At 30.1% G+C, this 12595-nt stretch overlaps 3 protein-coding genes across 3 annotated transcripts; 2 read left to right on the forward strand and 1 right to left on the reverse strand.

Moving 5' to 3' along the window:
- The first annotated feature begins 4183 nt into the window (after positions 1–4183).
- On the forward strand, positions 4184–9350 carry LOC141526557 (uncharacterized). Its single transcript, XM_074241590.1, has 3 exons — positions 4184–4374; positions 8377–8538; positions 8923–9350. Exons 1-3 carry the CDS (start codon positions 4305–4307, stop codon positions 9348–9350), a joined length of 660 nt encoding a protein of 219 aa, XP_074097691.1. The 5' UTR covers positions 4184–4304.
- Positions 7337–8408, forward strand: LOC141526769 (uncharacterized). The gene is made up of 2 exons (XM_074241857.1): positions 7337–7609; positions 7720–8408. The coding sequence occupies exons 1-2, from the start codon at positions 7369–7371 to the stop codon at positions 8004–8006; spliced, it is 528 nt and encodes a 175-aa protein (XP_074097958.1). The 5' UTR covers positions 7337–7368; the 3' UTR covers positions 8007–8408.
- Positions 9351–9460: 110 nt separating the features above from the next.
- On the reverse strand, positions 9461–11494 carry LOC141538170 (uncharacterized). The gene is made up of 2 exons (XM_074259525.1): positions 10910–11494; positions 9461–10810 (listed from the first exon to the last, which is right to left on the reverse strand). The coding sequence occupies exons 1-2, from the start codon at positions 10962–10964 to the stop codon at positions 9525–9527; spliced, it is 1341 nt and encodes a 446-aa protein (XP_074115626.1). The 5' UTR covers positions 10965–11494; the 3' UTR covers positions 9461–9524.
- Between the last annotated feature and the right edge of the window lie 1101 nt (positions 11495–12595).

Below are 12595 nucleotides of genomic sequence, written 5' to 3' on the forward strand. Positions count from 1 at the left end.
GATTTAATTACGATTTATAATACATGAATTTTTAAACTACATTATGAATACCACTAAAAGATCTCAAAAATGTAGTATACTATTTTTGAGTTTGGAGAGCTCAATACTTGAAAATACATACTGTCTTGCAACTTCCGAAAGAAATAAATATCGGTAATATATGATGTAAACGACAAATTAAAACTATTAATCAATTGTTAAATTAAAAGCGCATGGATCGGAGATATAATTGAAAAATGCCCGCGTTTAGGAGTCCAAACGTTACCAACTCTATCGAAAAATATAACCGATCCATGTCGATGATGCATTCCAAATGAAACTTAATTTTTTGAAATAAAATAATTTTAAACCTTATCATCTTTTAATTATCTTAGAGAATTCAAGAAATTAGGTAACAGAAAGCGAATTATTTAAACTGATAAAAAAGTTTACTTGAATTTAGAGTAAAAATCTTAAATCATGAATTTATTCTTTTAAATTAAGAAAATCATTTTCTTCAAAACGGCATTCTTGGTTCAAGATTTTCTTTCTTAAATCAAGTTAACTTTTTCATCATTGTAGAAAAATTATTTCTTCATCTTCCTTGAAATTAATTTTTTCTTATAAGAAAGTAGTAGTTCATACAAAAGTACTCGAAAAATTAAAAACAAAGACTTCAAATTTTTTAAATTGTATTTATTTACAAATTTTAAATGATTTTACATCATGTACACCGTTCCAGCTACATGTCAAATGTAGGAAGTTACTTACCAAGCTTGTTGGCAATACCTGAAAAATAATAATTCAATGGAGTGATAGTCGCGGCGGTAACTTTTAGAAGAGGAATGGTAATAAATAATAATACAAAATATTTTATTTGATTAAGATTTACTTAGTTAAATCAGAAGAGACCTAAGTTCTTTTAACTTTCCGCTAAGAAAATTGAAAATTTTCCATTAAAAAGTAGTTATTGATATTGGTCCGATTTTCGAAAGTCGAATTTTCATCGGATCTCTACGTTTTGAGGTCCCAGGAAGCCATTCTGACTATTCCCGCCGAAGTGTCCGGCCGCGCGCGCGTGTATGTGGGTGTGTGTGGATGTATGTATGTAAATAAATTTTTATCGTACTCTCTTAAATCGAAATAGTATCACTATTTAGTAGTGAAAAGTATACCACTATTTGAATTAGTGATCGACTCTGCACTGCAAAAATAGTGAATAGTCACTATAGTCACTATATCGATTTAAGAGAGTACGGTTTCTCAAAAACGAATCAACCAATTGAATTCTACAATGCGTCATTCAAAAGGATTTATCAAAACTTAGATCTGATTAGATTTGAGAGTGAATCCATCAAGCCATTCCGAAGAAATTAAAAAAAAAATTTGAATTTTTATGTTTTTTTAAAATAACTTTAAAATCGTGCGGAAAAATCATAATAAAACCATGTATACGTTTTTTGTGCTTAAAAAACTGCGTTGAATGCTTTTTTAAAAAAGAAAATCGAATGATGCATTCAAAAGTGACAGCTGTTCAATAAATACATTTTGAGTTTGAAGAGTTCAAAATGTGAAAAACGGTGCTTTGAGCTTGAAAAGCTCAAATATTAATCGAAAAACGCGGGGAGTTCTAGGGTTGGCCTGCGCGGTCAACTGGTTTCTAGATTTTTTCTGAGGTGAATATTAAAATGATAAATAAAATATTAAATAAGGAACATTAAAGAAAATTAATCGATTCCTTTTAAAGTATTTATCTAATCTTACCCAAAAAAATAAATCGGTGCTGCAACATGAAAAAATCATGTTGCAGTAATGTGAAAAAATCAAGTGGCATCAACATAATTTTGATGTTATAGTAACAGGAAAATCATGTGGTAGCGACATGAAAAAATCATGATGTAGTAACATGATTTTCGTATTGCAGCAACAGGAAAATTCTATGGCAGGCAATAATAATAATAATAATAATAATAATAATAATAATAATAATAATATAAACATGAAAATGAAAATGAACATAAGGGGTCATTCTTGTATAAGGCAGCAATATATGCGGCAAGAACCCTTGGTCTTGGAGAAATAAACGCTCTTATGGAACTCCGAAAGGAGGAATTTAAGAGCGTCATCAGGAACGCCGAGGAAAAACTACTCCTTGGCGAACTGATGGACAAGTCCATGCACAGCGTGTTCTTTAAACACGTGCGTGATCATGGCTTGTCCACCCAGCTGACGTTTTCCTTCTTAAAGTCAGCTGGCCTGATGTCCGAGACTGAAGGGTTCATATTTGCCTGCCAAGATGGTGTCATTAACACTCTTGAGTACCGTAGCAAAGTGCTCCAGGTGCAGCTACCGGACACTTCCTGTAGGAGGTGTAGACAACATCCGGAGACGCTTATGCACCTTTTGTCGGCATGTCCACTGCTGGCGAGAGGTGCATATATCCAGCGTCACAATGCTGCCCTGAGAGTACTGTACTACTATCTTCGTCATTGCTACGGTATTGACGTGACACCAGTGCTGCCTTATCTGCCAGGAGATATTCCCCAGGTTGTTGAGAATGACAGTTGCAAAATTTATTGGAACATGCCATTTGCAACAACCCGGCAGATAGATCACAACAAACCTGATATTGTGCTCTTCGACAAGGCCACTCGTGACATTTATGTCATTGAATTCTCGGCCCCGGCTGAATACAACATCTCAGCCAAAGAAGAGCACAAAAGACAAATATATCAGGACCTCCTGTTTGAAATTGGCAAACTTTACCCAGGTTACCGTGTCAAGCTTGTCGTCCTGATTGTTGGCGTCCAAAAGCTGAGTTCTTGGCAGTTAGGATGCAGAAGGCTGTTTTACTTGGTTCTCTCCGTCTCTTAAGGGAAATGACTTTGGCCTGCTGTGATCACTAACCGCCTTGTTGTGCAGAGTGGTCCAGCAGTAACGGATGGCGCTCAGGCTGGGCCCTCGGAGAGTCGGACTCCGGGGAAAACCCCCCTGAGCAATTAATAACAAATAATAATAATACTCAAATTTTATTACTGCACGAAAAAATTTTCTGGAGTGAATGCAGAGTAATTTGTGAGTAAATGCGAGTGTACTCTGAGAAATGGGAGTGAAATAGTACTCAAATTTACTTCCGAAAGTAAATTATTAAAAAAAAAAAAAGGTTCGAAATAATTCGAATCTTTAAAATACTTAATCTTGGAGTAAATTTCACTCCTGGTGGGAGTAAATTATCCGGAAATCATACACGCGAATTTACTTTTAAATTACTCTGCGTTTAATCCGAAAAATGTTTACCGTGTCGTAAAAATTTTGATGATTATTAGTATTGCCTGCCACAGGATTTTCCTGTTGCTGCCACACGAAAATCGTGTTATTTCAAAGTGAATTTTTCATGTTGCTACCATATGATTTTCTTAATGCTGTATAACATGAAAATGATGTTGTTACCACAAGAATGTATCACGTTGCAGCTACTATTTATTTTTTTTTTCAAGCTTTATTTCGGAGCTTCGAGAGTTCGATTACTAACGAATTTGTATATTTTTGAGCGTTATAAGCTTGAAAGTTGAAGCTCGCTCCTTAGATAGCTTTGAGGATCAATCATTTTTTAGACGTTTTTTTTTTTAGTCATCAGACGTTTCAATAAATTCATTCGAAAACACCTTAGGCAATTATTATTTAAATGATTTGAAAAATGTATATTGTTATAAAATTTCTCCAAATCATCAATCATTGAGTCTCAATAAAATGAGGCAATCAACTCGATTTTATTAAACCAATAAAAAAATTAATTTAAAATACGATTGAAGGATAATTGTTCAAATAGCATTTTATCGTGTACAATATTATTAGATCAATGATTGATTTTTAAATAAATAAATGTTATACAAACTCATAATGACCAATAAAATAATGTCAATAATAACTAATAACCATAGTGTGTTATTATGGTTTTATTTCCTTATTGAATTAATTTTGATTGTTATTGTTTTTACTCGTTTATGAAATCATCAATTTAGAAATGATCATTCTAAATAAACATTCCTAATTTAATCTTTTATTTAGACTATAAATTATACACAGTAATTGAAATATCATAACTATAGATTCAAAAGTATTGATGAATGTAATTTTATCGTTAGAAATAAATCTTTTGTTATCGCGATACCTTGTCGATGAAAACTACTGGGTGTAAGCAATTTTACATTTGTTATTCAGATTGTTTATTCGTTATTAATAAATATTTAAAAGTGAATACTTTTATTTTAATTCTATGGTCACTTCTATTTTTGGAAAAAAATAGTTAAATAATATCACAAGATATGCCTCCGTTAATTTGTTTACCAATTTTGTTGATTCTTACAACGCCTCGTCACCTACCACCGTCTGTATGTAAGTTTTATTTATGATAATTAATTTTGCATTAATTAAGTCAGCCAAGATTAACCATTAATGAATTATAAAATTATAAAATAATAATGATCAATAATGACAGTGAGTTGTAAAAAATGGTTAAAACAAGTTATTAATACTGAACATAGAAAAATAAATACTTTTTTATTAATAAAAAATTGATTAGCCTTAAAGAGTGATGTTTCAATAGCATTACGTTTCATGGACTAATTCAAGGAATTATTTACGCGTCCAAGTAACAATAGAAACTGTTATAATGTTTAAATGACGATAACATAAAATTTATCGAAATTTTAGGTAGTGTTTTTTTTACTTCGACAGTGAAATACATGATTATTTATAAATCAGGTGATAAATATATTTAACTATTTCATTCATTTATTCAATTATAAATAGTGTTAAAGCATAAAAATATTTTTTCTTCCTTTTTTTATGGTATCCAATAAAAGATGGTACTTAATAAAATTTCAAGAATTAGGACACTTTAGAAATATAATAATGAAGTGGAGTATTTTATTGTGTCTTTGGTTTTTGAGTTCATTGAACTCTATGGAAATTGAAAAAAATCAAAAATACCACTTTGACGATGATGACTTCGATACGAGACATTTATATGGTAATTTTTGAATATATATCATTGTGGAATAAAATAAGCGAGCTATTAATTGAAAATCAAAGTTTACTCAAATTTAAACGTTTTTAATATTTTATAACTTATAAAGTTATTGTTACGTTTTCTTTGACATAAAATAAAATAAAATCTTAAATTCTAAGCTTAATTTTAAACTTTATTTTCAAAAATCGAACTAAAAATAGTAACTTTAAAAATATTTAAAATTGCAATTCCCGTAGCGGGAAATTAAAAATTAATGCTTCAAGAAAATAATATAATTTTGCTTACAGGATTCCATAGTGGAAGAAAATCACAAGATGACGCTGTACAACGCATATTTTTTAACGTTAAAACGGACGTTTGGTATTTGAAAAAACAAATGAAAAAATTGAATCATCAATCAGATATCATAATATCAAATATATCTCGATTAATGAAAGGTAACGATGCTGTTGACGAGGTTAAAAATTCAATATACGAATTAACAACAAATATAAGCCAATTTTACAGCAGTATGAAGAGAAATTATAATGGAATAAAGAATAATTACTATATTTTATCATCAAATGTAAGCGATGTTTCCCAACGATTTGATCTTGTTGAATCATTATGGCCTGGGATATTGATGCAAGTAAATTCAACAATTGAACAAATAAGTGATTTGGCTGACAGCCATAATGAATTGAAGCAATTATCGCGTCAACAAGGACATTTGATTACATCTGGGATCGCAAGTTTAGAACAAAAACTTGATGTATCATTAACAGCTCATAATATGGAAGTATCCAGACTTCGTAATGATATTGTCAGTTATGTACTTAATGTTCAAGATCAAGTCATGGAGGTACAAAGAGCAGTCGAAAAAATTTTTCAATGTAGTTGTTTATCTCCTGGTAAATTTATGAATTCAAGAACTTACAGTCCATCTAGATCAAATGATTTCGAGTCATCTTATCCAAATGAATTATCGCAATTAAAGCAAATTTCTTCATATTTCCCATTAGAAACTTCAAAATTAATTTCAAATATCTCTAAAGTTCAAAATCAAATTGATCGTCCTCTCGGAGTATTAGGCGGTGTCGGTAGTTTATTATTACTCTCAAATATGCCCTTTGCAATAGTTAGCAATATTTCAAGTAGTATAAATCTTTCTGGATCCATGCCTTCACAAGAAGGTATGCCATCTTATAATACATTTTCTGACCATAAGTCATTATTATCATCATCATCATTAACTACTTAAATTATGTGAAACAAGCTACTTTCACTTTCTCTTAATTAACAATAAAATTTTAGATCCAACGAGATTACCACCTCGACCCAGTTCAACTCCATTAAATGGACAATATACTCAAGTAACCGTAACATCTCCACCGTATGAACCAACTCCAAGACCCTCAACTCAACCACCAACTTATGCAACACCACCTAATGTGCAGCCACCCAACGGACGGCCACCTAATGTACAGCCACCTTATGTGCAACCACCCAACGGACGGCCACCTAATGTACAGCCACCTTATGTGCAACCACCCAACGGACGGCCACCTAATGTACAGCCACCTTATGTGCAACCACCCAACGGACGGCCACCTAATGTACAGCCACCTTATGTGCAACCACCCAACGGACGGCCACCTAATGTGCAACCACCTAATGGATGGCCATCTAGCGGATGGCCACCTGACGAACAACCTCCTAATGGGCAGCCGCCAACTCATGAAATAATAACAACATACAGACCTCTATATTCACCATCGCCTTCAACAATATCAAGTGTATATGAAGAGACCACATTTTATTACTCAACAAGTGATAGAACAACAACAATCCATAAGCCGATGCTTATGCAGCCTCCGATACAACTTGGCTTTGATGGCCCGTTTAAAGATATGTGTGTTTGTATTTGTTCGTGTCCTTGTAGCTGTCCTACATTTTCGGCTATGCTGTTCCCTAAGCAATATACTAGAGAGCTGAGTGCATGGATAAATTATTATTATAAGTCATATGGGGTAACAAGATCGGCTTCAAGTTGCAGTTGTCTTTGTGCATGTCCTTGTGATGGAAGTGATATAACGACAACTGGTCCATTAATGACGGAGCAAATAGATACCACAACACCTTTTAGTATACCAGAAACTACTCAAAGTTCTACAACATTATTCACAACAGAACATTTTGATATTGATATTGATATCGGAAACGGAAACGGAATTGGAGGATGGCCTGATAATAGTCGACCGCCTCTTTCTACTACTACTCCTCCTCCAGACGATACGGAGCAATTTATACAATGTGTGTTAGGCTTATGTTCTAAAGGTCAAAAAATCGAACAAGAAATACAAACATTCAGAAAAGTGATGTTAGAAACAATGGAAGTTAATAAAGTCGCTTTACTAACTCATGTTAATGCAAGAACTGATGATTTAAGACACTTTCTTACTGACATACATAGTTCAACTTATAATCTTAATTATGATAATAAAAATACAACGATACTGATGCATATAGAAATGAGAAAAAAATTCGAGGAAATGCATTATTTGATAAAAGTCGTTTCTGACATACTAGTCAAACTTAGTCATGAAATTGACATTATACGTAAGTTCTTTAAATTCTAAATTTAAATTTACGATAATATTAGCCATAGTACGTAATGAAGTGATTAACATGCTTTTAGCAAATAAAATTGATTATTGTAATTTTTATAGAGTCAAAAATATCGTCACACAAACCCAATCCTGGCCAGAATAAACCTTCAAACGGAGACAATTATCAGGCAAATTACGATCCAAATGATTTCAACAATCCAAACAATTGGCCACTCAGTCGTTGGTTACCGGATATTAATATGGTTAACAATAACGAAACCAAAGCGAAATTATTAGATGAATTACGAAAAAATATTAGTAACATTATTCAACAAGATAATCCGAGTAAAAATAATTCAACTGTTGGATTAAAGTCAGATAAAAAGATGATGAGGGTTTTTAGGTGAAAGTTGAATAAATCATTTTTAGTCCTACGAATGTAATACTATTTCCTGTATCTTAATTTTAAAACAACTCAACTGATTTTTGATCATTTTCAGAGAGCTATCTATCTCTTGTAATTTTTTTTTTTATTATATTTATGTATTTTTGTGCATTAATTTTACAAAATTTAATTATTACTTCATCAAACATTTTATCGATAGATACAAATTTTAGCTGTAATTATGGTTTTAAGCAAAAAAAGTTAGCAACTTAATAATATAATGTGATTATAAGTATTTATGAAATTTCTCGATTAATATTTAATCTTGGCTGATGTTCTTGGTCACTAATAAATCTTTTATAAGATATATAATTTTTCTATGAATTTTGTAGATTATTCAAACGGAGAGCTCGATTCACCAGGCGTTAACGATTATGTAGATAATGATAATTTAATAAAGATGAATTCTAACCCTATTGAGTCAAGTAATTTGATGGAATTTTATAGTCCTCTTAGAAATCACGTAAATTGGCATTTACGTAAAAGCAATTCGGGTAATGTATTTATTGACTAAGATTTTCTAAAACAAATTAAAATAGGTTCGAAAAAGTATTTACTTTTAAAAATAAACACGCTCCGTTGAATCCCTTCTATAACTGAAGTTTTCACTGTTAATTTCAAATTATCTCAGTTGTATCTAATAAATTTTGATAAGAATTATTTAATATAAAAAACTTTTGCAATAATCTATGCAAAAAGTAATCTAAACGAAAATTAATTTTTAAACGTCGCTGTGATATTTTTTTTAATGTGCCCGCAAAACATATGCTTATAATATTCATATTATTATGCAATTAAATTCATTTATTTAATAATAATTTGATCATGCATAATCTTCTTATTATAATATTCATTAAAATATAATATATTATTTTCAGATGAATCAATTAAAACACCCAATTATCGTTCATTAAATTCTTATCATAAAAATCGCAATTCACCCCGAAAAATTATAATACATCCGTTAATTCCAAACATAAATGCATATTTGCAAAAATACAAAATTAATCTATTAACTCATCATCGCCCATCTTCCAAGGATCGACAATCAATAAAGATACGTCCTCATAAATTTTTTTCACTTCGACCACCAATGAAAGATGGTGTAAATAAAGGAAGAACTTATACTTATTCATACAGCGATGGACACGGTAAGAATTTGAACATTAATGTTTACCATCGAAATAATCTTACTAAAAGTACAGCTTCCAAAGACAATGACGACAGTAAATTTCAAAACGGTTCGAACGAAGATATTCGTGATAGTAATGATCATACAGACACTTCAGAATCGCTTGAAGATTAAAAAAATTTAAACATATTTTTAAATTATTTACTTTCTAACTTTACTTTCGCATTATCAAAACATTAGTATCGAAAATGGATGTTAATAAATGATATCACATTATTATGATTTATTATTTTTTTTTTATTCTTTTTCAACAATCCAAAATTTTTTTTCCAGGTAATTTATGCTTAATTAATTTTCACTGCGTTGTCGTGAGTAAATCGTTGGTGTTTTTGAGAATTGGTTATTACTAACAGATCTTGAAATTCTCAGCGGAAAATTTTCATTATCAAGGTATAATTGTGAAGCATTCCGTTGATAAATAGCTTGATTATTAATTAAATCATAACGTCTTGCATTATTCGATAGAAAATCCCTCACTGTATCATCGGAATAATCTTCTGTTTTTAATTGTTCACTATTTGATGTCTTCAACTTGATTATATCACTATTTTCCAAATTACCATCTATTTGAGTAGCTCTACTTTTTTTGTTATTAATTTCATTAATATTAATATTATTATTTTTTTCTATATCTAACGGACTTATACGCTTCAGAGCAGTCTCTGGATTTTGTAGAATTTCTTCAATTTCTTTATAATCATTTACTTGTATATTGATCGGATAAACTGTTTTTTGAGATTTATCATTATTCAATGACGGATTATTAGTGTTAACATTATTCTCTCTATCATAATTAAAATTTTTATTTTTGATAGTTCTAACCATCGTTTCAGATAAATTAATCGCTGACCCATTAAAACATAATAAGTATTCCTTACCGTTTTCATCAATTTTTCTTAAACAATCAGGAATAGAATTACTTTTTTTGAAGCTACTAATTTCTACATCTTCAGGGTTCGCAGTTACATAATTGTTGACTTTTTTATTCGATAATACTTTGCTACTTTGTAACTTTTGTTTGCGGTAATTAAACGCAAAAGAATTTCTTTTATTTACTGAATTATTTTCCACATCAATAACATCTAATGAGCTTCGATTATTTTTATTGATATTATTATTGACCAAATTACTTTGACTGAAGTTATTTATATGCCTCCATTTATTTTCTCGCATCTTTCGTTTATATTGCAAAACGTTACCTCGCCTTTTTGACGATAAACGTTTCAATAAATTACTACGATAAAGTGGTTGCTTTTTACCTTGTCTGTTATAACGACTATCAGTTCTTCGATCAAATTTTGAAATTAAATATCTGTTGATATTTAATTTTTGACGATGGTCTTTTAATGTTTTTTTTTGTTTTAGCAATGTTGTTATATCATTTGGCGTATAGCGAAAACGGTTGTTTTCTAGTTTATTGAAGCGACTTTGTTGTATAAGTCGTCCAAGTTGACGTCTAAAGTCCAATGTCAGTTGGTCGATATTTAAATTATCGTCTGGATCTTCTGGTATTATGATTGATATTACGTCACCGCTATTTGCAGACAAACGTTCAGACATTACTGAATTTCTATCTATAATTTCAACAGTTCCAATTTATTACTCAAATTATATTAATTTTAAATTATTCAAGTAAAATTTATTATTATAATATCAGAAAAGGAAATACTGACCTAATATTATACTGTAGAATAATAAATTACGAAAAATTAACGTTATAAATTTCATATTGATTGAAAAATCATCAGTGTCCGTGACAATTCTGTTTAAATAAATTTCATTACTGAATAGATTTCTTGAACTCGATATTTAAATCGCCTGTGCAGAATGTGAAATAACAAAATCAACAACACTTTAATTAGGTTTTCTAATCAGCAGTTATTTAAGAAACTTTTTTATTTCTTTATATGTTTATTACGCTAACTTTATCTTGAGTATACAGTGCCACTGATTTTCAGTGACTATTTTTCTATTTATGAGCATAGTTTTAAATGGAAATTACAGTAATTTCTAGCTGAAACTATGGAAATATATTTTTGTAATAACAATCATATTTTTTACTTAAAAAAACAAAAAAAAAATAATAGTTTCATTTTCGTAACTTTCGGGACTATAAAAACAATCGAATAAAAGAGTAATTATTGGTAGTAGTCGCGTAAGAAATATTAAGGACTCTAATCTCTACGGAGTAACAAAGATCACATTCATCTCTGTTAGAAGAGGTTGAAAACAATTAAATGTTTTACATTTAAAACCCGCAGGTGAGTGAGTAAAAGTAATAAATTATAATATGTTCATTGCCCTGGTTGGAAGGAACCATTGGCCAAGGCTTGGACCAATTTATTTCTTTCTTACTGCTGGATATACTTTTTCTCAATTACTAATTGATAAAAATAGTGGAATAATTTAACATGAATAATTAGTAATTTCAAGTTGCAAAATTAAACAGTTAATTAAATACTAATAAATATCATAAAATCTAATTTCTGTTTTTTACTTCCACTCAGTCAAATATTTGACTATTATTGCATCACTAAAACAAAAGATAACTTATTACCAGGTCATACTTTTATAGATTGTTCAAGTTTATTTAATGTGAAAAATTAATTATGAATGATCAAACTATAAACTAATCACTTAACTTATCATATCCACTGTTATAAAAATTTCAGATGTGATTAAAGGGTTCGAGAATCCATATAAACAATTTCTCAAGTCCGAAATTGTAAAAACTGCATTTTTCGAATCTTTTGATGAAGATGTCTCACAATCGCTTATCTCTATAATTATACGGTTGCAAAAGGTAATTGTCAATAATTGAAAAAAAAAAAAAAAAAACTCTAAATAATGCGGAAAAAGATGAATTTTTTTCTAAAAAATTTTTTTTAGAGAACTGAATAAAATAAAGCAATTGTAGAAAGATCAAAATTTTTCTTCTTAGATAAGATATGACCGGAATTCAACTTTTTAATTGACGTACTTGTATTTTTTTTTTATTCTTAGCCATCAACTTCGGCAACCGGTAAATTTTTCTGTGGGTATCCAACTTTTTACATTAAAGCGGTAAGCGTTACACAAAATTCCTTCTATGTTTAGTTTTTCATTATTAATTTGATTCAGATTGTAGAGTAAAATATAAATTTTTTTTTTTTAAATAGATTTTTTTAGCAAAAATTATTTTATTAACAAATTAGTGTGTAGCAATTAAAAACTTATCTGTTAGCGCCAACAATTGCAAGCAGACAAACTAGATTGGGCTGACGCCGAAGTGAATCAACGTCAGCAATTAATATATCATAGACGAAAACAACAGCAGCAACAACAACAACAACAGCAGCAACAACAACAGCAGCAACAAC

Source organism: Cotesia typhae, unplaced genomic scaffold (genome assembly GCF_013202065.1).
Source record: "Cotesia typhae breed Kobodo isofemale line unplaced genomic scaffold, CoteBio_Ctyphae contig_11, whole genome shotgun sequence".
Classification (NCBI taxonomy): Eukaryota; Metazoa; Arthropoda; class Insecta; order Hymenoptera; family Braconidae; genus Cotesia; species Cotesia typhae.